This window comes from Neolamprologus multifasciatus, chromosome 16 (genome assembly GCF_963576455.1).
Source record: "Neolamprologus multifasciatus chromosome 16, fNeoMul1.2, whole genome shotgun sequence".
Taxonomy (NCBI): domain Eukaryota; kingdom Metazoa; phylum Chordata; class Actinopteri; order Cichliformes; family Cichlidae; genus Neolamprologus; species Neolamprologus multifasciatus.
In genome coordinates this window covers 21,993,675-22,020,343 of record NC_140454.1, presented here as the reverse complement: position 1 = coordinate 22,020,343, position 26,669 = coordinate 21,993,675, and the positions used below count along the sequence as shown (strand labels likewise).

The window sequence follows — 26,669 nt, the reverse complement described above, 5'->3', positions numbered from 1 at the left end:
TCATATGTTTTTCTTAGCCAGAATAATGTAAAACCCAAGCGTGAATAAGAATACGTTCTAATAAAAAGTTAGATTTTTATATTTAAAGAAACACAGCATTGAAAATACGGACTTAAAACATAAATCTGGCAGCTGTTGTGCTGAACTTGATTACTGTAGTTCAATTGCCAATTAAGATTTGTCAGCTATAAAACATATGTAACATTTAGCACTCGCTGTGTGAGATTTAAAAGCGACAAGCGGCTAACAATGCTCCAAAGAGGCCAGATATTGAATGAACTCGAGGCAAATGAAAGCAATTCAGGCAATTGTACACAGCTAACACCTGCACATGCAACAACACTCACAGATACACACGGATCCTCACACTGATAATGTCTGCTGATGACGGGCTGTGTTTTGCAAGAGTGCTCTACTGGCAGCTCCTACACTGACAAGAGTTTAATTACGCCGTCACACAAAACCTCAACTGACTCGCTGACAATGAGCGTGATTATTTTCCATATAGCTTGAATCTGAAAGGGCACTCAGGGAGCACAGACCTCTGCCAAGCCCGATCCCCAATTTTGCAGGATTCAAAGAAAGCGCTCTGATTGTGCACACAAAAATGGGATGGGGTCTTGCTTTGCCCATGCTCCACCTCTCCAAGAAGGTTGATGTAATTCTATAGCTTTTGCTACAGAATTACAGCTAATCTTGGTGACAAACAAACAAACAAACAGACAAACCGCCAAGCTAAACAAAGATCTTTGAAGCGGATTTCTGTGGCTACACAAGCACACCATGACTCACCGCAATCTAGACTTCATCACATGTGCAAAGCATGTGCAGCCACCCACACTGTAACTTACCTGTAATGACATCAGTCCCTCCCCCTGTAGGTGGGCTGCGACGTCTGCTGGCGTGATGTCTCTCCTCGGTGGGGGAAGCGGACGTGGCCTACGATGCTCCAGACGCCTTTTGTCTTTTTTGTAAAGAAGAGCCGCAAATGCAAGTATGTTAAGAAACAACAGTGACGCTCCTACTGCAATAGTCACTGAGAGCTCAGTGGAGTAGTCCTCATTAGGGACACGGACCCCATTTTCTTCTCCACCTTGTCCTAACGCGGGCTCGGGTGGTTGTGGAGTACCTCCTGGGGAACCCGGGTGGCGTGTACTGCTAGGAGGCCAACCTTTGGATAGACGCTTAGTGTAAGAGTAAGGGGTGTCATCCTGTGGAGAGGGACTGTGAGTGAAAGACGACACCGACTGGAGGAGCTCGTTGACATGATGCAAGTGTGGGACCAGCTGGAGCCAGAAGGAGATTTTGGTAGCACGGTAGTGGTCTCTGACACGGGGCTTGAGGCCAATGTGGAGATACAGCTGCTCCTTGGGGGTGTATTTAGACCAAGCCACTTCCTCGAAGCGATTAGGCTTTGTGTGGATAAACTTGGTATCTTGAGGAACTGGCTGGTTTGGATCACTGAAAAATGTGAGAGAAGGATTTATTTGTTGCTAACAAATAACTGTAACCTTAAAGAAAATAATACTAAAAGAAACAAAGAAATTAAACACATTTAGCAAATGATCTCATGTCGCACCACGTGGGGCTCAGATATTCATTTGACGTGTAAATATCAATGACTTTTTTTCCCTTGCTTCTCAAATGTCAGGGAGTTCTCAGCTCCTTCTGTGCTGGCAATCATCCTCCGAGGATATCGGGTTGGCACAACAGTTTCATCAGACTTTCTAATCAATATTAAAGTGACATAAGACAAACCAGAGGCAAAAAATATTTGCTACAACGCAAAACAAGATTTATTTTCCTGTAAACATAGCTGCGAGGTGGTTTCGTTTTAGTTCATTGATTTTTGTGCAGTTTATATGCCTCTTACAGAACATTCCTGTTAATGCACAGTTCAAACTCCTGCAGTTTGAACTGCGTGCAAACCTGTCAGATATCTACATTAGAGATGAATGTGTGCGGGGTACAGTGGAAATAGCTTGAAAAATCACTTCTCTGACACATGCCGACAGGCATTTATTTGTCGATTTACCGACTTATTTGTGTCAGCAGCTAAAATGTTGGGAGTCAAACGGCAGCGCATCTTCACAGACTTGCCAGTTACGTGCTATGTGCTCCCTTGTCAATCAACACCTTATGAACAGCACAAAAAAGGCTGCTAGCTTAAGGACCTACCGACACACAAATGCACACAAGCTGAGGATTTATACGCCCACACAGAGGCGTGCAAAATATACATCAGGGAGCATCACATCTCCCCCGTTAAATTGAGCTGTCGCAGAGTTCCATCACCATCTGAGGCACTCAGAGCCGAGAGAAATCTTTCTTCAGAGAAAGTTCCCCTTTGATAATTGAAGTGTATACTGAAATCTTCACATGCCTACTTGGTGATTTTGCGCTGCGGCTTGCTGCGACGGTAATGACAATACAGACTATGGGCTAGAAACAGCTAACTTAATGCAATGTGACTGCCTTAATGCATTCACATTAAAGATATCTTTATTTCATGCCACAGTCAAATTATGTGAGCGCACTGTCCTGGTTCTTTACGCTGTGAAACAGCGAGGCTCTGCGGTGATTTAGATCAAGGTTTAGACCACAGATGTTTCTGTTAATCTGAAGAGGTCTCAGTGGATTGAGCCTCAATTGGATTAATTACTGGTAATTACTCACTTCAAGCACTGCAGAAAGAAGGTCCATCTTCAACAATTACTTTTATCTTGTATATAATGTCAGCATGGAAAGATAAAAGGCACTCTTATCAGTGTGGATTGTCAGGTTTGTAAAGTTTTAATGCAGGCTTTTTCTGTGGCAGCAATATTTTTCAAAGCTATGGGCAGACCACTTCAGTCTGCTTTAATAATTTGGATTGTTCTTTGCTACTTAGTTTTAATTCAACATACTGAATAAACTATATTTCTCATTGCGTCAGAGAAGAGAAGAGAAGAGAAGAGAAGAGAAGAGAAGAGAAGAGAAGAGAAGAGAAGAGAAGAGAAGAGAAGAGAAGAGAAGAGAAGAGAAGAGAAGAGAAGAGAAGACATTTGTCAAGCAACAGCAAATTAATCAATTGATTCCTCTTTTAGGACATCACCTTGGCTGTCCTCAAGGACTTTTTTTCAAGAGCAGGAGCTCTTTAACTATTTCTGCCAAGGTCCCAGAAGAAATGCCTGTCAAGACATTGACATGACAGACAACCTGTATGCCCACTTTGCCAAAATTAGTCTGCGGTGCTGCTTTCATTATTGTGTCTACAGCGCCGTCTTCTCGTCAGACATCAGAGAGCTCTTGAAGGAAAAGGCATTACAATAACATATCCTTTGCCTGTGAGCTCATTATTTCTGTTGCTCTAAAAGTGCGATGTTTTCATCTAATGCTACATTAAAATTCAACTTCTACGACAATTGCAGTCAAATTTTTCTGGAGAAATGTGGTTCTCGTGCTATTATTTGCTATGTTAAATATTGCGTAATTTAATAAAGAAGCTGAGCGATTAAGCTTATTACTCCTGCCTGTTTTCAATAAACTCATGCCAATGCTTACAACTCAATGCTAACAATCAAAACTTTTACATTGTCCTCTTTGTTCCCTCTTTGACTGAACTCTCTGTGTGTAAACATTGACAGATAGCTCGGTGCCTGTGTTAATCTTTATTATTAATCTGTCCAAAAATTAAGCACATGGAAAGGATATCAAGCGCTGCAAAGTGGCGAGGCTGTTTATCTTGATAACATTATAGACTTGAAACTTGGCTGTCCTATTTCAAGCCTGCAGAAGATTTATTCCAGTAAAATCAAGACTGAAATGTCCACACTTACAGAAACAACACTTTGCGTTGCCAAAACCTTGTCTTTGCATAGTCAATTAAAAAAAGGATAAGGAACGACTGATCTTTGACTTTGACAGCTGTGTATTTTCTTTTGCACTTGTAAAATGTGATTAAGTGTCTTGGCTTTCATTCTCAGTCATGAGACATTTTACACATGTGGGAGGGGATTATGTATTAATAGCAGAAATTAGAAACGGGTTTCTCCGTTTGAAAAGACTGAATGACGCTGAAGCCATCCTCTGTCTTTTGTCTTTTTTATGGACTTTTGCTTCTGTTTGCTTAATTCTCCGCGGGATTTTCCAACAGAACAACATCTCACATTGCAGTGGACATTTTATTAACTCACCCAGTCTTGGCAAAGTTGGTCCAGTAGGTCATAACGACCGCACTCAGCATCACATCGTTTTTGGAGAAGTTACAGTTGAACAGATCGGTGGGTCCCACCATGGGCACGCCGAACACATAAGGCACCTACACATATACACACATATTGATGTTAGAGTCAATACATTTGTTCTCTGGACTTCAACCATAAGCATGACTGAAGCACTACTGAGTCAGATCCTGTACATTTAATTTGATCATATTTTCCATACTCTGGTATCTAATCATTTTCATATTACATGTTTTGTTTGTGGTCTTACTTTGTAGCAGGGATAGTGCAATATTTTTTATGCTTTTTCATGTTATGTTATCTTATGTTGACTAACAGAGGACTACAGTAGAGCTCTACACCAGCATATCGCTTTCACCCTTCAGCTATTACATACTTGAGCCAAGGAAAGCACTTACGATTAGCCTATCAGTGCCAGGGGTGGGACAAACAAAGAACAGGCATTTATGTATATCATCGCCTGTGCACCCATATGCACTGGCAGCAGAGCCCAGCTTCAATTATTTATTAAAAGGGTCTTAGCTACGTTACAATGTTCAATCACATGTGGAGTGACAAAAAGTGAGATGGGCAACATTACTGAAATTGCACTGCTGGCTTTAATGGGTAATTTAAGTTAATTGTAAATGTATTTCACTTGTCTTAGTGGACATTTTTTATGTACTTTCTTACTGATATTGCACAACATTTGAAAACCTTGTGAATTATAGCCAATTATGCATTTTACATTTATTTCATTATTTTGAAAAATAAATTTTGTTGTTGGTGTGCACAAACAAATACACAACCAACAATGACTCTGTAGTCGAAATTAGACTAAAATGTGAATTTTGTGTCCTGTTATGGCCATATTGTTACCATCATAATTCAGTCATCACATGCATGAACAAAGAGCTGTTTCATATAAATAGTCAGGAAAAAATACACATACACAGCATATAACTACCTAACCACCTAAAAGGCCTGTAGCACAAGTTATTTCATGAACATTTCTGATATTTAATGCTCTAACGAATTCCTTAATCAAGTATTTTGAACAGATCAATGTGAAGCAGTAACAACCCCAAAGCTCCTCATTCATTGTATAAATATTTCCAGATTCTTTGAGAAATAAGTCATTTTGTCTAATTTGCTTTAGAGTTAATTACTCGGATTAGTCACCGTCCTTTGCGAAGTCTTTCTTCTATCCTCTTTGATATTTAGTCTCATTTCTTGAGCCTAGTGCTTAATAACTCTTCCCATGCAACAGATACTGCTCGTGTACTCTGATCTCACCTCATCACCGTGGGCAGAGTCGGCCCAAGGTGGCGTGGCATCACTCTGGCAGTGGTGGTAAAATGAGTAGAAGTAGGTAGGAGACCCATACTGAGCGTGGAGATCAGCTGTTGCTATTGCTGGTGCCACCCACTGATGGTCTGTAAAAAGCGCCACTAGTGTCTTCCGGCGGGTTTCTGCATTGTCCCGATCCGCCCAGTCTGTGTACATGAACCTTAAATCATAAATACATTTGAAATTTAGTCAATCGATCATCTCATCTTTCAGCAAATCTATTATATGCATTACAGAGCAACAAGATTTCACAGCGAATGGATATTTATATGCCAAAGATTCAAATTCTGTTGTCCTTGCACAATGACAATAAAGGTCTTGCACCTTGAATCCAGATGTCGAGAGGAAGAGATGGATCTGCATGCTTATACAGTAGTGATTCAACAGTCACAAAGTAAACCAGCCCTAAAGCATGCAAGCATTATTTGTTTTACACTACATAGCTAACTCATAATGTATAAAATTAACAGTAAATTGCATGAAACAATACCTAAATAATACCTCGTGCAAAACTAGAGACCATAAACTCATCACTGAAAACTATGGTCAGCTCTTTTTGCAACCAAAGCAGTCAGCCTATGCAGCGCATCATAAAGAATTCAGGTTTAAGGTCCCTCTGCACTGCTTCAATTTTAAGACACCACACTATGTCTACAGTTGTCTATGGCTTTTAGATTTTGCTAACTATGCTTTTTGCCATGCCTTTGACCAGAAGATTGTTCCCACTTGCATGTCAGTTTGATATATTTGAAGCTACAATGAGGGATCAGTTAACTTAGCTTAGCATGCAGATACTACAGTGTAGTGGTTTACACATTTGCCTAACAAGCAAATGATCCCCAGCTCAGTCCCAGGAGGAGACTCAAATCCCTTGGGGGATGTGTCAGGAAAGTCATCCAGTATAAAAAATCTGCCAAATAAATTATGCAGAGCAACCCACTGTAGTGACCCCTTTGTGATTAAGGAAGCAGTAGAAGTAGCATTTGGAGAAAACAACTCATTTTGTCCGTGTTAAAATAATTGCTAACCAACACCTCTAAAACTCACTAATATGCTGTATCTTTTTCCACTAAGTCTCCTGCTGGTTTCCTTTATTCTAGGAATCACTGCCTGGAGGCAAGACACTGTCAGTGTGAAGGGAGGAAGTAGCAAATTACATTTATTCTCATCACAGTGCCACTAGTTTTTTATGAGTCCATACTTTGGCTACATTGGTATATGCTGCAGAGTCAAAACAAATGTCACATGAAATAGGGATAATAAACACGTGAGAACGGAACAAGAAGCTGCAGCTGACATAAAAACCAGCTTGTTTACTGTGAAGCACACATGTTCTCCGTGAATATAGTTGTTGCACTGCTTGTTCACGCTGTTTCGGGTTCAATGCTAAAACACTTGTGTGGGGGGGGGGGGCTTTGCTATCCCTTCATCACCTATGACCCGCATGTGGACGGTTGGTTTTCTCAGACCCGTGGCCTGCTTGTGTATTCTTATTATTCTGTTGTGTTCAAGGCTGCAGCCGCCCTTACAAGCTATGTCTCCTAGTATGAAGTATGCCTTAGATTTGGACATAGTACTTTAATATAGTGTGAAGTCTGTGAGGCAAAAATTTAAGAAAAAAATATGCGATTTGGAAGGTTGCTTAAATCATCCGTCTTGTGATGCACGGCTCATATCTTCTACCACACAGAGGATTGTGAGTCATAATAGCCAGAAAAGCATGTTGGTTTGCATGCTTCAAATAGTGACTGGATGCTGTGGGACATCCTTGTCATTTTGGCATACTGTTTTGGACATACTGTATTGTGACATACTAAATCTTTATCTTATATAATAAGCAGCAGGGTAGTAAGAATATTGGAACACAGGCCATCTCTCTCCTCTGATTTCTGTCTGTGTCATGGATGTCTTTAGAGCCGCAGGTCTGTGTGTCTGTTTGACCAACAGTGGGACTGAGGCAACAGTAGACAGGACGACAGTGTGGGTGTGCTTATTTGTGCTTCAGAACGCGACCGCCATGTAACGATCAGAAAATAATGTTTTTCTTGCTCGCACTGCTCTCCTCATCATCCACTTTCTAGCCTGCTTGGCCACAGCTGCTCTCCCCATTTCTCTCTCTCTCTTTCTCTCACTCAGGAACAAAGGGGTTGGGTTTGAATGTTGATAGTTTGCACGTTCAGATAATCTAAATTTTGACTACTATAACAAATATCCCAGTATGGCCACTTGAAATGAAACATCCAGCCAGGCAAAGAAGGCAAAATAGAAGAAAAGCTGAGACTGATTTTTTGTAATTTCCTGAATTGTCAGAAACAGGTTTGCTTTAAGGCCGAGGAGTAAAGAGTTATCTTTAAAACAGGTAGGCATGTCAGCAAGTTCATTGTCAGTAGGCAATAAATGTAAAAATACCTCAGGTTTGTAATCTGCTTTAACCTATAACTGCAGATCTATTAAAAAAAATTTAAATAATGTAAAGGGGATGTAATGATCATACAGGGATCCCATGGGACAGGCGATGTCATTTTGTGTCTGAAAGCCCCATAACTTATTGCACAAATGTTGTAACTTCAAAAGTCTCATTCAGCTCAGTGTCTGAAGGCTTAGAGGCAGATTAAACTGAGAAGTGAAAAACAGAAAAGCTGAACCTGGAGCAGAATCAGAGTCAGGAAGGAACTACAACAAACTAACTGTGAGCACCACAGTTAGTTCCTATGTAATCTATGTGTGTTAGTGGGCTGCAGCTGCTGTGTGTAATTAGCTTATATTGTTTAGAGATTTCAGTGTTGTCGGCTGTACTGATGCCTCATCAGCTGAGGCTGATTATTTGATTTATGTAGCTTAATATTGCTACACAGAGTCTGAGGACACCCACTCTGGTTGTTCGGTTCTATTTTCTTCTAAATTCTGCAAAGGCCACCGCCTGCAAAATACTCTATTGACAGTTGCCATGTTAATTTTACTCACATTATAGTGACTACATTTGAAGGAAACTCTTTTTATTTTAGCATAAAATCTCTTTAAGGGAAGGGATACTTTTCTTTTTTCTTTTTTCTTTTTTCAAAGGAGCAACCTCCAGAGCTGAAAAATGAAGCCAACTGCAATTCCTCCAGGTGCCACTTTAGGCTGGCTGCAAAAGAAAGTCAATCTTCATAGTGGTAAAATGTCCAACTTTGCAGCATCAAAAAGCATATTCACAGCATGGATCAAAAACAATTTTGGGCTCTGCGGATAGTTTCCCTCCTCTTAACCACTGGGTAATTGAATTATGGGCATAACCACATTGATTGACTAACCCATCATAGGCAGATGGCGCTAACTGGTGTCTGCTAGGCCTCACCTTCACTTTATCTTCTATGTGCTATTGGGGCCCTGTGGAGCATTTTTAATGGATTAAATGGATACAATTAATATTGTACCTTCTTTTGCAGCCATCCAAGACATTTCTCCTTCAGTTTTGGTGAGTAAAATTGTCACTGTGTTATTTGTACGTTACCTAGCGCTAATTAGCTGATATGTGTGTCTATGTGTTGCACCGGAACAGTTTATGAATGCAGCTTAGCTAGTATTAGCTAATGAATTAGCACTCCACTTTTCCATCCATATAAGCTAACTTCTGGCTCCAAGAAAACAACATGGTGCTGGGGAAAACACTAACACTGATACTTTAAAATGTGAAGATCAAAACCAATGGGTGACATTAAACTGTCTATGATTTTTACTAAGTACTGTTGTAAAGTGCTTCTTCCATCCCTGGTCACAGCCATGACAGATATTTTTTCATAAAGTTTAGACATGCTGGAGTCTGTTTCTTTAGGACAGAACATCAAGCTGTTCACACTATTACAGCACAGCTAGCTGACACACTTCTGACTGCAGGGTCACATTTATTAGCTTCGTATCAATGATCTCATCTAACTTTCTAAAAGAAATCTATTATATTATTTGGAATGTCACATTATTATCCCCTCACCTATTACTCATTTTTTAAGTATATTCAGAAATGCAACTCACCTTATGCTTTCTCTCAATGTGTCTCGGCCCTCTGGGTATCCATACAAACTATCCACAAAGTCTGACACTGCGAAGTCAAAGTCCTCAGCACTGACACCGTCCTCTGAGTCCACTATGCCCTCCACAAACTTCACACCCTCGCCCTGATTAACCCCCAGCATCACGTCGTAGTTCAGAAACTCTCCCTGCTCCATCAGAATCTGGGGGTCATCAGGTATAACATCACCATCAATCACCGGGGCAAAAGCTGTATGATATTTGGCTGGTGTTATGTTCTGCTCCACAAGTTCACGGTAACTCCGGCCCTGGAGGCAGGCAACCAGTTGCGTGCTGTCATCGATGCCGCAGCCCACTCTTTCACCGAGCTGCCGGGCATACTTGCTTGGCTGGTAGTTGACAGCCCAGCTGGCTAAAGCACTGCCGCTCTGGATGATGGCTCTGTGGAACAGGTCTGATACACATGAACACACAAACATACTGTAAATACAAATCTGGGTGTAGATGTAGCCTGTATACACTGAGGCACATATATATGGGTGCACATGCACCCACACGTGTGCATGGATGCACAGCCACTTGAATGCACACCGGAAGGTTGCACAACACATTTTCACACATAAATAGATCCAGAAGCAATCATTCCCACGGCAAGGGTAAAAAATTGGCATCGAAGATCTGCATTATTCTGATTTAAAGTATGACAGGTTATATCTGGCATACTAAGTTGAAGTAAGAGTTAAATGTTAAAAGTTAAAAATAATAACAGCCCTAGGCTATATGAGTCACGGGCAGGCTGTATTATTCACAGAATTCAAAGGCTTTTTCAGGCATTAAGACCACTAAATGAAAGCTGCAACGGTTCACTGGAGACCTTGAAAAGATTCATAATGGTAAATGTCAGAGCTTACAAAGCAGCCACCTACCTACCAACCGCCATCACAATCTGTCCATTCTCTTTATATATTTTTAAATGAAAAAAAAGTTTAACATACAGATGGGTGATAATGATCGCTGAATTCTTGAAATCTATGGCGAGGAGGTCAAGTGACTGGTGGGGGATGGAGGGGGCATTTTTTCTGCCATGATTTGGTTCTCCCCTTGGAGATTCTTGGAGGTGGGTCACTGCAAATCAATACATTGTTATTCTGACTGATCACCTTTATCCTACAATGAGGCATTTATTTATTTTTTTGTCTTGATCGCCATGCTCTCTCCCAGGATGACAGTGCCTCCACCCATAGGGATAGTGGACTCACTTAATGATTTAAGTATGAAATGACTTAAGTCATACATTGTGGTCTTCAGAGTTTTTGGATGTCGACTCCAATGAAAACACCTATGGGAAATTCTGGATTGACATGCTAACCAGGGCTCTTAACCGCCATCATCAAAAGACCAAAAAAGGGGGAAACCTTGATAGTCCACCACTACCCTAAAGTTGCACTGATGGCATGTTGTGGCTTGACAGTTGATTTTTCTTTTCATTTGTCACCCATCTTTAAAGATTGAACTGAATAAAACACAGTACATCAATACACTTTTTATCTTTGATTCTCGCTCACCCTCCGAGTAGTGCGACAAGGTGAGGAGGCTCACGCAGGATGCTCCAGCCCCTGATCCAAACACCGTGACCCTGTTTGGATCCCCGCCAAAGGCTGCGATATTTTCCTTCACCCAGCGCAGGGCCTGGATCTGGTCAAGCAAGCCGTAGTTCCCTTTTGCTGCCTGGTCACCTGTACTAAGGAATCCTATAGGTAGGCAGAGAGAGAAGGAAAACACTCCTGTTCAGAAGTGGTGCATCTTTATCTCACTATAACAAAAAGAAACTCAAAAGAAAACACAAAGTTGGGCACGAGATTACGACATTCATACTGTTAACTATTCACAAGTTGTTTTTATGATGCATTGAAGTTGAAAATTCATGAAAAGTGATGTAGCTCTCCTGCAATTCCTCAAACTGAATCAAATCAACAAGTTACATCCATATTCATGTCAGGAAATATCAATTACACACGGACATAAACGCATAAATCTACATGTGCATGCAGTTACAACTGCAGCGATCCCTTATTCCCTTTACTACTGATGTTAACTAAACACGAGGATCCTAACGGCTCACTCCTCTATCTCATTACTGCAAAAGCTCATTTCTGTGAACCTCAAGCACATAAGAGTATAATGAGCAAGAAAAGCAATGCTAAAATACATTTCACCACTTATGTGCATTTGTCAGAAATTTCTCTGAAGCAAAAAGAAAGACACTGTAAAGAAAGACATCCGTTTAGAAGAGCTCTGTGATTATTATAAACTGTATAATGTGCCTTCATATTCTGGAAAAGAAAATTTGAGTCAATCGTTTATTTATTTCATTTATGCTCGTGTGCATAATTGTACATCGCTTTTAATAAATGGGCTCACCTCATGCATCCAACTTATGGTGACAATGACGAGGAGAAGGAAGAAGATGTACTCGAGATGTAGCTTGATGGTGATGGTGATGATGATGGAGAAGGCGCAGGTGGTGTAAACACAGGGGATGGAGTGAAGACACAAAGAAGCATGTAGGATGGTCTTTATTTGGCTCTGAATGATGATTACAGCAGTAGCTGCTATATTTTTCCCAAGGTCAGAATTAAATGGAATTTCTTCTCACCCACTAACCACATGCAGATTTATTCCATCTTATAAAATCAATGTCTAATGAAAGCCTTGGAAATTAGGATTTAAAAACGTATTAACCTTTTAGCATGTATTCAAAACCAATTTTCAAAAAACATTCTCTGCCTAATTAAGGAGGAACCCAGATGTGTCCTTACTTTTGGGAGAGAAATGTCTCTCAAACAGCCTGAAAATGATTTGCATGTGCAAGTAAAAGATATATAAACCGATAAAATTTAATTAAAAGCCACATATTAATTAATACAAAACACCAGTCTAGTTTTTCTATTACTAATTTACATAATCATGCAGATTATAATAAGGGATGTCATTTTTTTTTAGCTGTATAAGCTAAATCAGGCATTAAAGTAGAAAAGATACAGTATCCACATGTTTCTAACTTACATATTATTTTCATATTTTCATCACTCTCACTGCTAAATAGTGGGCACCTTCTTATTAGAATGCTTTTACCCAGTCAGTGGGATGTGTTGCCTGTATATTGATTGAATCAATATACGGGCCTCACACAAACAACTAAATGTTCATGCCCTTAGTGTAATACAGTAAATGAGGCCTCGCATTTATTTTTAACCCTCCTGTGGCCCTACTCAGCTCTTTGTAATTTTAATAATTACAACCACAAGAAGGCTTAATACCAGGATTTTAAGACATTCTGATTATCCAACCTGTGAGCTTTGCATAGCTGCCTAAAATTAGAAAAACCACAGGGAATCAGATTTTTGCTGTTCAGAGAGCAATGAGTCAGAGACTCATGGAGGTAAAAAGGATCAGATTTGAGGGGGGGCTTCAGGGTTTTTTTTTTCCACCAGGGACCCTCATACTCAACACGTTTCCACTTAAAGAAAAAATTTTAAAAAATAAACGGAAAGGGCGCTCTGGGTAAAAACAGCTCACTAATGGTTTTCACATTTTATAGCTCGTTGAAGGATTAAACATTCCAGATGGTAAGTATACTCTAGATTTGACTTCTGTGTTGAGACTTAAAAACTGAATTTTTTTTTTTAAACGAAACTGTTGTATCTTATAAAAGAAAGTTCCCACATAATGAGAAAAAGCAGAAATATTACATGTAAAAAATTCATTTACAAAGTACACACTGCATCAACCCTGAACTCTCAATTATAGCTCATAATATCTAATAAACAATACAATAACCCACGGGAAAACTAAAACTGAATTAGTGTAAAGCAACAATGTAAAATACAGTTTTCTCCAAACTAATGCATTTTTTTTCCTGGTGTAAGATCATTCTGATAAATCTCACCCCTGCGGTGACCACTGCCATCGGTGGACCTTTTGATTTATGCATTCCCACCTTCATCTGCTTCTATCATGGGGTAAAATATCCATCTCTTCCTATGCAATTTAATTTTTCTGGAAAAGACTAAATTCCCAGATTAAATAAGTGCCACTGAGATGTGGACAACGCATTTCAAATTATTATCCATCTATCACCCTTTAGACTACTGCTTCATAATGGAAATTACCATACAGTAGGTGTATGACACTGCAGTGATACCCAGAGCACCTTGGCAGTAATTGCTCTGCTATTGTTCTCTCTCGAAGGGTGGAGCACAGTTTTGAAGCTCAAATTCAGCCATTTTAGAAGCAATTCACTAAAAACCTGCTTGTAGCTGCTTGGATTTGGGAGACTTAAACTTAAAAATAAAGGCAATACAAAAATAAACCATGAGCATATACACCTAATACAGCCAAATTGTATACATACTGGAGACAGGATGGGTATGAAATGTAGATAATTTTTACCTAATACTCCTAGGCGGTAGTTGAGAGTTATGACGATGACATTGCCATAGCTTGCAAGCACACTGCCATCCATCATGTTACCGGTGCCTTCTGTGTAGGAGCCACCGTGGACGTAGACCATCACTGGCCTCTGCCCCTCCTCATGGATGTCTGGGCAAGAGAAAGATAGAGATGGGTTAAGATAGATAGATAGATAGATAGATAGATAGATAGATAGATAGATAGATAGATAGATAGATAGATAGATAGATAGATAGATAGATAGATAGATAGATAGATAGATAGATAGATAGATAGATAGATAGATAGATAGATAGATAGATAGATATTAGCATCACATGGCATCAAATTTTTTTTTTTTGCATAACTTTTTGCACAGCTCCATCCACCATCTTCACCTTTATTCTGTTTGTGTGTGCATCTGTGGCTGTGTGTGTGTGAATGTCCATGTGTCCATTTTTATGTATCTCAGCCTTTGATCACTCTTCGGGTTTATTTGCTCCCCTGCCTTCATTTTTCAGTTGGTGGGTATAAATTGAAGTGACGGGAGCGTTCAATGCCATGGCGTGTGTATGTGTGTATGCGTGTGCGTAGGGTCACATGCATGTGTATGAACCAATATGTATGCATGAGTGAGTCTGTGTCCTTCCCACTTTCCTCCACAAGTAAAGGCGTAAACCCCATGGCGACTGACGCAGGTGTCTGCATATTAAGTGTTGGTTCAACCAGCAGTGTGCAGAGGGGGTTGAGGGAGCAAGGCATAGTTTAAAAAAAAAGATTTATTTGTTTTTCAAGGTTATGTCTGTGCTCTGACAGGACACTCGTGATTTAATCATTTGTCATGCCCAAAGTATTCCCACAATCAGGTATCATCCTCTTAGCCAGTGTAGAGCAAAATGAACCTAACCATGTAATCCTAATCCCAATCCTGCACGCTTGTTTTCCTTCCCTGCCCCCAGATTTCATTGCACACCACTAGGTTCACTCACCTTCCTCAGTTGGCACATAGATATTGAGGTAGAGACAGTCCTCGCTCTGGTGAGTGAGGTACGTCGCTGCTATATCCAAGTTAGCAGTGAGCCAGGATGGCATCATGTCTCCCAGTATGCTCCTCTCATCCAATGACTGTGGGCACACAGGAGCAAACTGCGTCACGTTTCGTATTCCTGGCCAAGGTAAGGGCGGCTCAGGCGGCTGGAAGCGCCGATCCCCCGTTGGAGGCCTGGCGTAGGGTACTCCAAGGTACTGAATGACAGGCCCAAGGAGGTCTGAGGGCAGCGGGGTCAAGATGCCACGGATACGGCCCTGTGCCGTAGAAATGACCGGCACAGTCTGTTGTGCCAATAAGGAGGTTGGATAGAGAGAAAGGGAAAGGCAGAGGGAGAGGAGGAGGGATAGAAACCTGAGGTGGAAGGAGGAGGATGAAGGGGGAGATAAAAGTCTGCTGGTCCTCAGCTCGGACATGATGATGTGTTTTGGGGATAGCTGGAAGAGGAGGGATAGGAGGGGTAAGGGGAGGAACTGGGGGAGGCAGAGGGTTCCGGCTGCTTTGACCCTTCAGAGGTATCCAACACTCACACACAGCTGCTGCTCAGCTTGACCCATAGCACACACAACACAGCCCTGGCTCCTGCAAACAACCTTTTCCCCTTGTGTATGTGTCTGTCTGTGTGTGTTCCTGTGTGTGAGTCAGTGATTCTGTTCCTCTGAGTGTGCAGTGACTCAGTCAGTGACTCCGTTCAATACGCCGTCTCAGAGTGTATGCATGTGTGGAACTGTTTAAGTGAGTGTGTATGTCTTGGACTGGCAATTTGAGCCTGCTTGCATGTCTGTGTGTATATGTTTGTGCATGTATGTGTGTGCAAGTCTCTCCTGTTATGTAAACAGTGGCATCACTGTCCCGCTGTCACTTTCTCCTTCGGGTCACCCCCATAACAAGCCCAAACTGCCGCCTGGATAAGAGAAAGAGAGGCAGAGAAAAGCGGAGGAGGGAAAAAAGAGAAAGAATGGATTTAATTAGTCCTGATTAGAATAATCACAGGGCAACAAAAAAATAATAAATAAAATGTCACACACACACACAAACACACAGGAGACACACATATGACATCACAAGGCCGGCTTGTGCACCTTGCTTTCTTTTCATGATAAAAATAGATATGGGAGTGATAGATAGGGCAAACGAGATGTTGTCCGCTCAGCTTAACTCGGTGTCAGACTGTCAGGGCTGCTGTGTCACATCCTCACTACACACTGTTTCACAGATCGCAGGACCCCGATGGGGGGATGGGAGGGTGTCACGTCACACGCTTAATTAAACCCCGAATACACCGTAGGGCTCCTGACCTGCATGTAGCATAAGGTAGGAAGCCTGTGACGCGCGCACGACCACGCACACGCATACTTTGCTCTCTATCCCACCACCTAAGATGCGTGCAATACACCTTTTTTTAAATGTCTCACACACACTTTCTTTGTCACCTTACATGCTCAGTCTTTTCCCCTCTCCATCTCAAGCGCACACACTCTCACACACACACTCACACACACACACTCACAGCTGCTTCCCAGCCGACACTGCTTTCTCTCTCTCTCACTCTCTCTCTCTCTCCCTCCGAGGGCCTGAGGGCAGAATATTAACACACGCGTCCACATACGCGCACAAAGAGAGAGAAACATCAATTCTCTGTATAATCACACACACACATCCGCGCGCGCGCGCACACACACACACACACCGACCCACTGTAAGCTGCAAAGATATTAGAGTGTAAAAGGATCAGCGCGCTGTCGCTCCTCTTATGTTAGATTGTATTGGTGTCGGCTGTCCAAGGTGCTAGTTAACATTCCAGTGGTGATCACACACACGCTGATGAATAACGCTCCATTTATCAAGGCAAACCCGCCTGCCACCCTCCCCTTGTGTATTTTCATATAGAAAGAACAGATAAAAGCTAGGCTGCTTTCTTATTATAACGAACGAGAGGGAAAGCGTGTGCGACGAAAAAGAATAAAAAACAAATAAGTGTGGAAAAATGCTTGCCTGTGAGGTAGAATTCCCTGTCTAAATCTCTATCGGCTCTGAAGCTGACTACGGCAAAACACGCTCACTCACACACACACACTCACACACACACTCAAATGCAAAGCCTCAACCTGCATCCCCGCTGCAGTAGAAGGGAAAAAATCCTCAAATGACAAAAATGTAGGATATACCGTACCCAGGCTGGGTGAGAGGTGTGAAATCCCATGGACCTGCTCTCCTTTCCCTTCCACCGCAATATTTGCCGCGTGCTTTCGCTGCTGCAGCTTATCCGACGTGCCCGGGATGGGATATTGGGAGATATTCCTCTGCTGCTGCTGCTACTGCTGCTGGTGATGGTGGTGGTGGTGGCACGTCTCCGGGGTGGGAATAACCCAAAAAAGAAACAAAACAAAAAAAACCAACCTGCAAGCCTTCCGCCTGAGAAAGGTGGGAAGAAGAAGAAGAAGAAAAAAGATTTGTTTGGAGCTATAGTAGAAATTTTAATGTTTCTCCGAGGAATACAGGGCCCAGGACGTTCAAGTGATCAATCTCCTTCTCTCCCTCTCTTCCTTTCTTTCTCCTCCCCCATCTCCCCCTCGCTTCCTCGCTTTCCCCCCTCTCTCTCTCCCCCTCTTTCTCTCTATTTTCTCTTCCTAGATGCGATTGGACAGTGTGGCAGCCAACAGCTACTGATCCAATGATACGCACCTAGCTCCGCGAGGAAGCGCAGACATGGAAAGAAGAAGGGGGTGGAGGAGAGGACAGGACAGGAGAGGAGAGGACCGACCTGTTCATGGGAACACACACACACAAACACACACTCACACACATACAGAGAGGTGCACACCATTACACAAAAAGTGCATAAATACACACATACACACCTGTGGAAAGTCCCTCAAAGCCTAGAAACACACAAAAAGCATTAATTCCGACTCAACCGCATACTCTTGCATGGCCACAATCACACCTTGACAAATTTACAAATTTACTGGAGTAGCTGCACAGTAACCTCCTCAGGACCAGAACAGGAGAGTCTGTCCCCATTCTATTTAGCTATGCCTGCAAGCAGCTTTCTCCCTCAGGCACTGCGTGTCAGGTGTGTGTGTGTGTGTGTGTGTGTGTGTGTGTGTGTGTGTGTGTGTGTGTGTGTGTGTGTGTGTGTGTGTGTGTGTGTGTGTGTGGTAATGCAGTTGGTCTGCAGTCGCTACTAACTGTGTTTGGGAACACTCCTCACGTCAGCACAGCCTGCCGCAACAGCATTCAGGACTTTCTATTCCTCTCCTCATCAAGCTTCCATCCACCCATCCATCTCTTTGTCTGCCTATCTACCTCTCTGTCTGCCTGTGCACTTGTTTGCTTATTTCTCTGTGTCGCCCTCTACTCACTTAACCCCTCCCTCCACCCTCCCTTTCCCTTGTCCCCTTTCAGAAACATGCTGTTTACATATCCAATAAGGCAAAAACAAGCTTGTGCATGTTAATTTGAGCAGATTTTGATAAGTGACTTAGAAGAATGATCCTGACATAAGTGGAGACCTGTCCAGGGTCCTTTCTTCATCTTTATCTTCCCCTGCTTGCTCTGCTTTTCTTCTCCAGGCTCCCCCCCCACCTCCCCCCGCAAGCCTAAGATGGATAAGCGGTTAAGAAAATTGCTGGGTGGATGGATACTGACATAAGCTTTACAAAGCTATAGTTCCAATAAGAAAAAGCCTTGTCACTTATTCTCTTTTAACTCAGACTTATCCAAAAAAAAACCTATATTTAAAACTGTGCCGAGAGTCATTTCGGCTTAAAAGGTTAGAGATGAGCTAGAGGTTAGACTAGGACGATCCATAGAAGCTATCCATAAAATCCCAGGAACGACTCTAAAACTGGCAGCCTATTAAGTAAGACTATAGAGCAACTGGTACTGAGGTCAGAAGGGTTCAAAATTTAACAAAAGTAAGCAATATTTCATGTTATGAAAAGTTATTTTATTCTTGTGTTTACGGAAATTTGATTGTCTACCCAATACATTTATTTTAATTCCTTTAGTTTTTACATCTATACATGCATTTTTCCATTTTATTTTATACTACCACTTTTTCTCACAGTGATTTCATTTGTCAGTCAGAGCGTGTACACTACGTGACTGATTAGTTTTCCTAAAATGCGTGAGGCTTTCTGTAGACTCAGATTAGCACCGGGGAAAGTAAACTGTCTCGGGGAAATGAGCGTTCCATAGACTGTATGTAAAGACAGAAATTATATCAACACTTCCTGCCATTATGCAAAATGAAATATATTCGTGTAACATCTCAGTCTTTATACCTGTTATGTTACTTAAATTTATATTCTATTACATCTGTATCTTTATAGTGTTCATTGTCTCAGACCCAAGGCAAATAAATAAATATGTTTTAAAGGTGAAATGTTCTGTATGTTTCTTAACCCATAAACCCTAAACTACTGTTTGAAATTTCTTTAAAATAAATGAATAAATGATATTATTGATGAATAATAAGAAGAAGAATTTGCTAAGTAACAGCCAAAACTGTAAGGTCAGGTTAACAACTGTGGGCTTTATGGATGGAAGGCACTTTGGTGAAATTTCTATTAAAAAACAGCCACAACACTGATGTTTTTGAACCAGTCCTAAATATTCCCACTGACTCTTTTAAATTTAATGCAACAGATAAATAAAATACAGCCAATATTACTTACATTTAAGTCATAGTAATAATATGCAGCCTCTTCAGTTTATGTATGATAAACTTTCAAAATTCAATTCAGTTTTATTTATATAGCGCCAAATTACAACAACATTCACCAAGAGGAGCTTAACATTGTAAGGTAAAGACCCTGCAATAATATAGAGAAAACTCAAGCAATCAGAGTCAAAGGAGCTTGCAAAGAAAAGCGTCTGGACTTCTTTAAGTTGCTTGAAGACGTTTCACCTCTCATCCGAGAAGCTTCTTCAGTTCTAAGGTCAAATGGTGGAGAGTCCCAGATTTAAACCTAGTGGGAGTGTCCCCCCACAGAGAAGACAGGACAAAAGACACACTGTGGAAGAGAGCCAGAGTTTAATAATAATGAATGATTGAATGCAGAGTGATGTATAAACACATAGAGAGTAAAGAAAAGGTGAGTGAAGAAGAAACACAGTGCATCATCGGAAGTTTCCAGCAGCCTAAAACTTTTGCAGTTTTAGCCAAATCATACAAATACAGAGTGTCTGTCTCCCAAATTCAACACAGATGAGGGGCCTGAAAGCTGAAGGCTCTGTCTCCCATTCTACTTTTAAATACCATAAGAACCACAACCAGCCCATTAGTATGGCGCCATGGTACTATTAGATCTGTAGTCCCTGTCTGTACTCTTGGGTCAGCATTTTAGATCAACTGAAGGCTATTCGGGGAGTTTTGGGGACAGCCTGATAATAATGAATTGCAAAAGTCCAGTATAGAAATAATGAATGCACGAACTAGATGCATGACATGCATGAAAAATGGCACTGGTTGCGTTTTTATAACAGATACACAAAGTTCTGGGACAAAATGGCTGCACGGGCCCTAAAATAAATTACATTTGTAAGTGCCTCTTAAAAATTAAAAATTACTACATTGGCTCTAAAGTTTTGAAGTTCATTGAAATTAATTTTAACAAATGTGTATAGTTCAGCTCAGTCTTTTTGGTGAACAGAGAGGATTAAACCAAAATGTATTTTATTTCTGAGTGTTTCATATTTTTGAGGCTATGTAATGACTACTCCACACTGTCAACAATATATGTCATTACTAATGTACTGTATATGCCACTTTCCTTTTAATTCTGTGAGTGTCCTGTGATTATTTATTAAAAACCAACACCATCAGATCGGGTTCTCATACTTCAAGGAATGACAAAGTACTGGTTAGCTAAAAAATTATACAGCAGTCTATCCAATTATTGGCTGTTTTTTGTATCATTATGAGCTTTCTCTAGTACTCAACTGCCTGATTTTGTGTGTTTGAGCACTGTCTTAAAATTAAATTTATAAACAGCTCATATAAAGAACTGACCCTGGAGGGAAAATATTATGAGTTTTACAGATGCCTAAGGTTGGCAAGGTAGCTTAGAGAAGTTAGCAAAACAAAAATAACTAACTTATCCCACGTAATGCAGGTGAGAAGTTTACGTAAGTGCTCTTGACTGCAGCAGTTCACTTTGCAATGCAGTTAGTGAACCAAAAAGAAGGATGTACACAATTAGCAATCACAGTATGCTTCTTCTCTAATACAGTCTGAGCTGCAGATCTTAATCTGACGTAATGGGGTGTTGCATATGTCTCATATCTAACATGTGGCTCGATTGACAGAGTCATTAGTTCTTAACATGCACCATGTCTATATATAATTATATTAAAATTAATAGAATGATTCTGCATTCTATTAATTTTGTGTGGTATTGGACATATATTTGTTTCATGTGTGTGTTTTTTGTAATTTAGGTGTGTAATTTGTATTTTATAAATGTTGTATGTTTTGTCTCATTTTTATAGTTAGCTTGTTATTGTTTTGTCACTTTGTGGAAGTTTTAATTATGACCTGTCAGGGGACTGCAGATAGAAATTAGTCTCACGCAGACTGTGGTAAAATGCATCAGATGGTACCAAGTGTTTAAAATTGTGCATGGTCCCTTACAAATAATAGTATTTAAGGCGTGTTTGATTCAACTTTTTCACAATTTAATCATAACATTAAACATTGTTTTGTTTCTGTAATTGAATTAGATTAATTTATGTCATATTTATTCTGTGAGTTTTTATCATTTCATTTGAAAGTTGTGGAAATATACTCGGTTCTCTGTTTTAAATTACACTAAAATATATTTGCACACATGAAGTAAACAGGATGATTTGGGAGAGTTTGCATGGAATCAACCTTGAAAAAGATGATAGAAGAAGTCATAAATAAAGGATCAAAACAGACATCTAAGTTTGTTTTGAAGTGGATATTACAGCGCAAGCAAAGAGACCATATTTAAGATTTGTTACAAAACCTAACCAAACCAAAAACAGAAACTTTTCAAATCACAGAAAATATGTATTTTTGGAGTAGTTTGCAATAACACTGGTGGGTAAATAATCTTCCTTCACATGCCTAACATCTGTCTCTTCTGCAGGGCATGGACCTGTTGTGTGATGAGGAGTTCTGCAATAATAGTCTTGCATTAACATTCTCAGTTACGTAAGGAGGAGTTTATCTCCTATGTTTCCTTACTTACCACTCTAATGCGCAAGCACTGTGTGCTGTCAACCAAAGCTTCTTTTTAATGATCTCTTCTTCTCTGTAGTATTACTCCTGTAATGATCCCCGTTTCAAAACCTCATTCATACAATTCCTTTTGTTCCTTGTCTACTCATCTACTTCATATATATTTAGGAACTCCTCATTAATAATCATGTATTTCCTAAGTTGCCTCTCACAAGTTTTACTCATATCTTTGACTAACACGTTGTGAAACAATTCATAGAAATCACCGAGCATGAGATTAGTGTTATTGCTTAAATGTGTTATGTGGTATATCCATATGGAAGTATTGATGTATTTCCCACCACCTTTCAAAACACATCAGACGCATGAGATATATCAAGACAGCTCTGTATCTGCCTCGATTGGTCGATTGGTACAAAAAGTAGATAAAGAACTTCAAAAAGGATGGAATATATTTGCCTGCAATTTGCTTCTTGCCAAGATTACAAGTGCTGTACTGGAAAATTGTGTCGGTGTTTCCTACTGCTTTAAAGCACTTTCTCAATTCAATGCCAATCATGCATGATGCATGTTAAGAACCTAAATGCTTACCACTATTAATCTTAATGGGCACAGTGAAAAGCTGAAACGCACAAAATGGCAAAACTGGCAGTAAAGTGGCAGGTGAAAGCTGCCTCCTAGTGTGTGGGAAAATGGTGATAAATACTGAAGTCTAACAAGAAGTGCAGGATTAAAATTTGTTGTTAAATTAATACTTTTACTTTCTTTGCTAAGAGAGACTGTATATACTTTGAAGCTGCTTTTTTAATAGCTAAACTTTAATAGCTAAACATACTAACAGGACTTGTGCAGACTGTAGAAACACAGGAAACACCATGTTCGATTCTGCTGTGTATGAATGCAACACTCCTGTAAAGAGTACCACGTTTATCTTTATCTTTAAAAGACAGTCTTTTTTAGTCATTACAGCTGAAAGCAGGAAGTGTGCTGTTAACAGTAAGTAATGTGGATGTAGAAAAGTGGAGTTCAATTCATCTCTCGTTGGTGGTGGTCCAGCTTATTCTCTGGTTACAACTCTCATTTAAAGCAAGACTTACATCTAGGTTCAAGGTTCAAGGTTCTTTATTTGTCACATGCATAGTTATACAAGTATAACACACAGTGAAATGTAGCCTGACACGCTCCTAACAAATACAGCGCACCATCATCAGCATTGCAGTGGAGCAGAGTGTCATTTTGACAAGTGGGCTAGTGAAAATAAAACTGCACTTCAGAATTAATCCTGAGGTATACCCAACTCTGATTCAAAGAAGGATAATACTGTTCAACATGTAAGACAAATCACTGCGGAGATAACAAGTCCACTGTGTCACAGCTTTCATTAAAAGGTCTGTTTTTGCCTTACCTCTGTGATGCTCCATGTCTAATTTTTGCTGAAGGTGTCAAGCTTGTAATCAGATGAAACCAGAGCAGCTGACAAATCATAAATTTAGTGTATTTTCTGCCTCTTTGTGGCTGCGTTTGTGCTAAAAATGGAACTAATTAAATGTGTTGGTTGGATGTATTACAGCTTATTCTTTCTACTGCGGCCCTAGAGATGATTAACAATAATAGGTCAGGCCTTTAAGGTCAACATGTACAGAGCTTTGATGATTTCATCAGTCTCAGTTTCAGGAAAATATTGCATAGTTTTTATTGCCTAAACCTAACCAACCAAAGGAAACAAAAACAGAAAAAAGAACAAGGAAAAAGGAAATTGTAAAACACAGACCTTCAGATTTGCAAATAAACTGTAATCAGCTCCTAGTTGACAAACCGATGACTTACTCCATCACCGCCTTCCTTTCGTCTGAAAATGCAAACTTCTTCATTTCCTTCACATCTAATAAGGCCACAGAAGATGCTTCAAAGAGATGCCTTGTGTGTATTGGGTCTGATACCAGCCACATTTGATGCTCTGGAATGAGAGCACATCGAGTTACCACACTAACCTCAAATCCAGCTCTATAGTACGGGTTTCTGACCTCATGAGTCGAAACCTTTTTTGAGTCTATGCCTACATTTACTCTCATTTATATTTTATTTTTTATTGTCACAAAGCCAGTCCAAGTTTAGGGTCTTTTTTAACATTGCACAATACATCTATTTGCTCATTCATCTATCTTATTAAATTAATGTCGCTTCTTCTCTCCATTGCTTAGTCCAGATTAGTCCACCATTCATTCATCTCCCATCCCTCCAGCTTTTTTATCTCCCCTCCAACACATTTGCTCTGCCCGTCTATTAAATTATCTCTCCGTCTCTCAGCAGACCAACTCTCTTTCAGCTTGTACATCCTTCCCACAGCTCCCACTCTCTCTTAAAATATTCATTGATGCCTTAAACACTTTTTCTGTCTCTTTGACACACTACTAACCCTTAAATCTTTTATTGCTCCCTATAATCCCCATACACAACATCACAAGTAAATTAATTTACATATACACATATAATTCCTTGCTTTATTAGAACTACTATAGGTGCTGTTATTTAGTATAGCTTTCTAGTGAGATGTTTTACTATTAGCTATAGTTTTATGGAACATACTGCATGTGTTATACCCAACAAACCCTTGAGTCACAACTTTCTCAGCTTGTTTCTTATTGGAACACTGATTTAACATTAAAGATAGTCTTAATTATCACTGCATAACACAAACTTGTATAATAAATAAATTACTTAAATCTTTTTAAAAGTGTGAAGGAGGAGTTTAGCAGTCTCTGTAGTCTGACGGTGAAGCAGCAGAGTTACTGTATTACTCTATCACTTGAAAGATAGTAGAGGAGTGAGCTGGCTGTGTTTGAGCTTGGTATTGTCTTTTCGTGTCTTTTGGGCTCCGCTCATCACACCAACGAGCTGCACAGCTTTTTGGTCTGCGCTCACAAGCCTCCCATAGCAGTTAGTGATGTTTCCTCATAGGATGCTTTTCTTTAAAAGTTAACAAGTTACTGGCACTGTGTCTCTTGTGTTTGTTATTTCAGCTTGTGCTACACTGGGTCTGAAAAATAATGAGAAATAAATGAGCGTCTGAGCTCCAGAACTCACAGCTGCATTTTCTTGAAATACCTAAACCTGTTGCTTGTCTCGTAAAAATTGTTTCATTTAAACTACAGTAAAGTCTGTGTTCAGTATAAGCAGCTTATTACTGCCATCAGAGAAAATCTTTTCTTATTTCTGCCTGCGTACAAAAATGTAACCAGACACAACAAAAATACAGCGCACAAATGGGGGGAGTTATTGTTTTATCTTGTTCAGACAACACAGATGGGATAAAAAGAAGCGCTCCACCACTTTCCGAGCTGCATTTCGTATGTACCGTCTTGACATGAGATCTCAATTTATCTCATTAAATGTTCAAATTGTATTTCAGTCAACCTGCATAATGGTGTCTGAGAGCTTCTCTCCTCATGCCCATTTCCTTGACCATGGTTCACTGATGTAGTGGCACTGTAGGAGTATTTTTCATCTCTGCCATCATATTATATGGCTGAGCAGTCAAATCAAGTTCAATTTATTTATAAAGCACTTGTCACAAAGTGCTTTGTCACAAAGTGCTCCAAAGAAAATAAAGGACATGCAAACATATATTAAAAGAAGGGCCAATAAAAAACAAAACCAAGCCCAAACTTCTGAGCTTCTGTTGAATTTGTGGCTTTAGTGACAACATATGGAAGCACACAGAGTCTGGAAGATACAGGCTAACAGGCTATAAGATAAGGAACTTTTTACTTCACTTTTTTACTTAATTGGCATCTAGCCTTGAGCAACGTTTCACATATTATCTGAAGTAATGAAATGGGTGGAGCGGCATGGGAATATGAATACTGTGATGGAAAATATTGTGCAGTATTATGTAACAGCTTAAAACCATAGCGATAAAGGTGAAAGGGAATAGAGAAAAGTCCTGAACACTGTAAATGGCAAATGATCTAAGTGTCCATTGTAGAAGAAGTAATATATCCTACAAATGCAGATAGTTTTTGTTTGTTTGTTTTTTTTAATTTAATCACTCATACACTTGAGTAAACTAAACAGAAAGAAGATATCCACAAACATACATCCCATAAGAAAAGGCAACAAATGGCAGCAGTCATTTCATACATGCACTCACCCACTCACCGGCCACTTCATTAGAAACACTTTGCTAGTATGGGTCAGCTCGACTTCAAATTAGACGAGCTGCTGTACATTCCTCAGAGATTTTGGTCCATATTGACACGATGGTATCACACAGTTGCTGCAGATTTGTAGTCCACACATCCATCAAATTAAATCCATGAAAATCTCTTCTTCCACCACATCCCAAAAGTGTTCTGTTGGATTTGAGATCTGGTGTTTATTGAGCTTGCTAAGCAAC

General features: G+C 40.2%; 1 protein-coding gene across 1 annotated transcript in view; it reads right to left on the bottom strand.

Moving 5' to 3' along the window:
* The window catches only part of LOC146500820 (neuroligin-4, X-linked-like), a 29,430-nt gene extending 10,972 nt beyond the window's left edge, over nucleotides 1-18,458 (bottom strand). The window contains exons 1-8 of the mRNA XM_085135893.1: nucleotides 17,234-18,458; nucleotides 15,002-15,964; nucleotides 14,013-14,162; nucleotides 11,126-11,311; nucleotides 9,564-10,014; nucleotides 5,499-5,712; nucleotides 4,176-4,300; nucleotides 852-1,461 (exon numbers count right to left, since the gene is read on the bottom strand). Of these exons, the coding sequence (XP_084992019.1) occupies nucleotides 852-1,461; nucleotides 4,176-4,300; nucleotides 5,499-5,712; nucleotides 9,564-10,014; nucleotides 11,126-11,311; nucleotides 14,013-14,162; nucleotides 15,002-15,476 (2,211 nt within the window). The 5' untranslated portion in view covers nucleotides 15,477-15,964; nucleotides 17,234-18,458. The remainder of the gene's footprint in view (nucleotides 1-851; nucleotides 1,462-4,175; nucleotides 4,301-5,498; nucleotides 5,713-9,563; nucleotides 10,015-11,125; nucleotides 11,312-14,012; nucleotides 14,163-15,001; nucleotides 15,965-17,233) is intronic.
* Nucleotides 18,459-26,669: the final 8,211 nt, after the last annotated feature.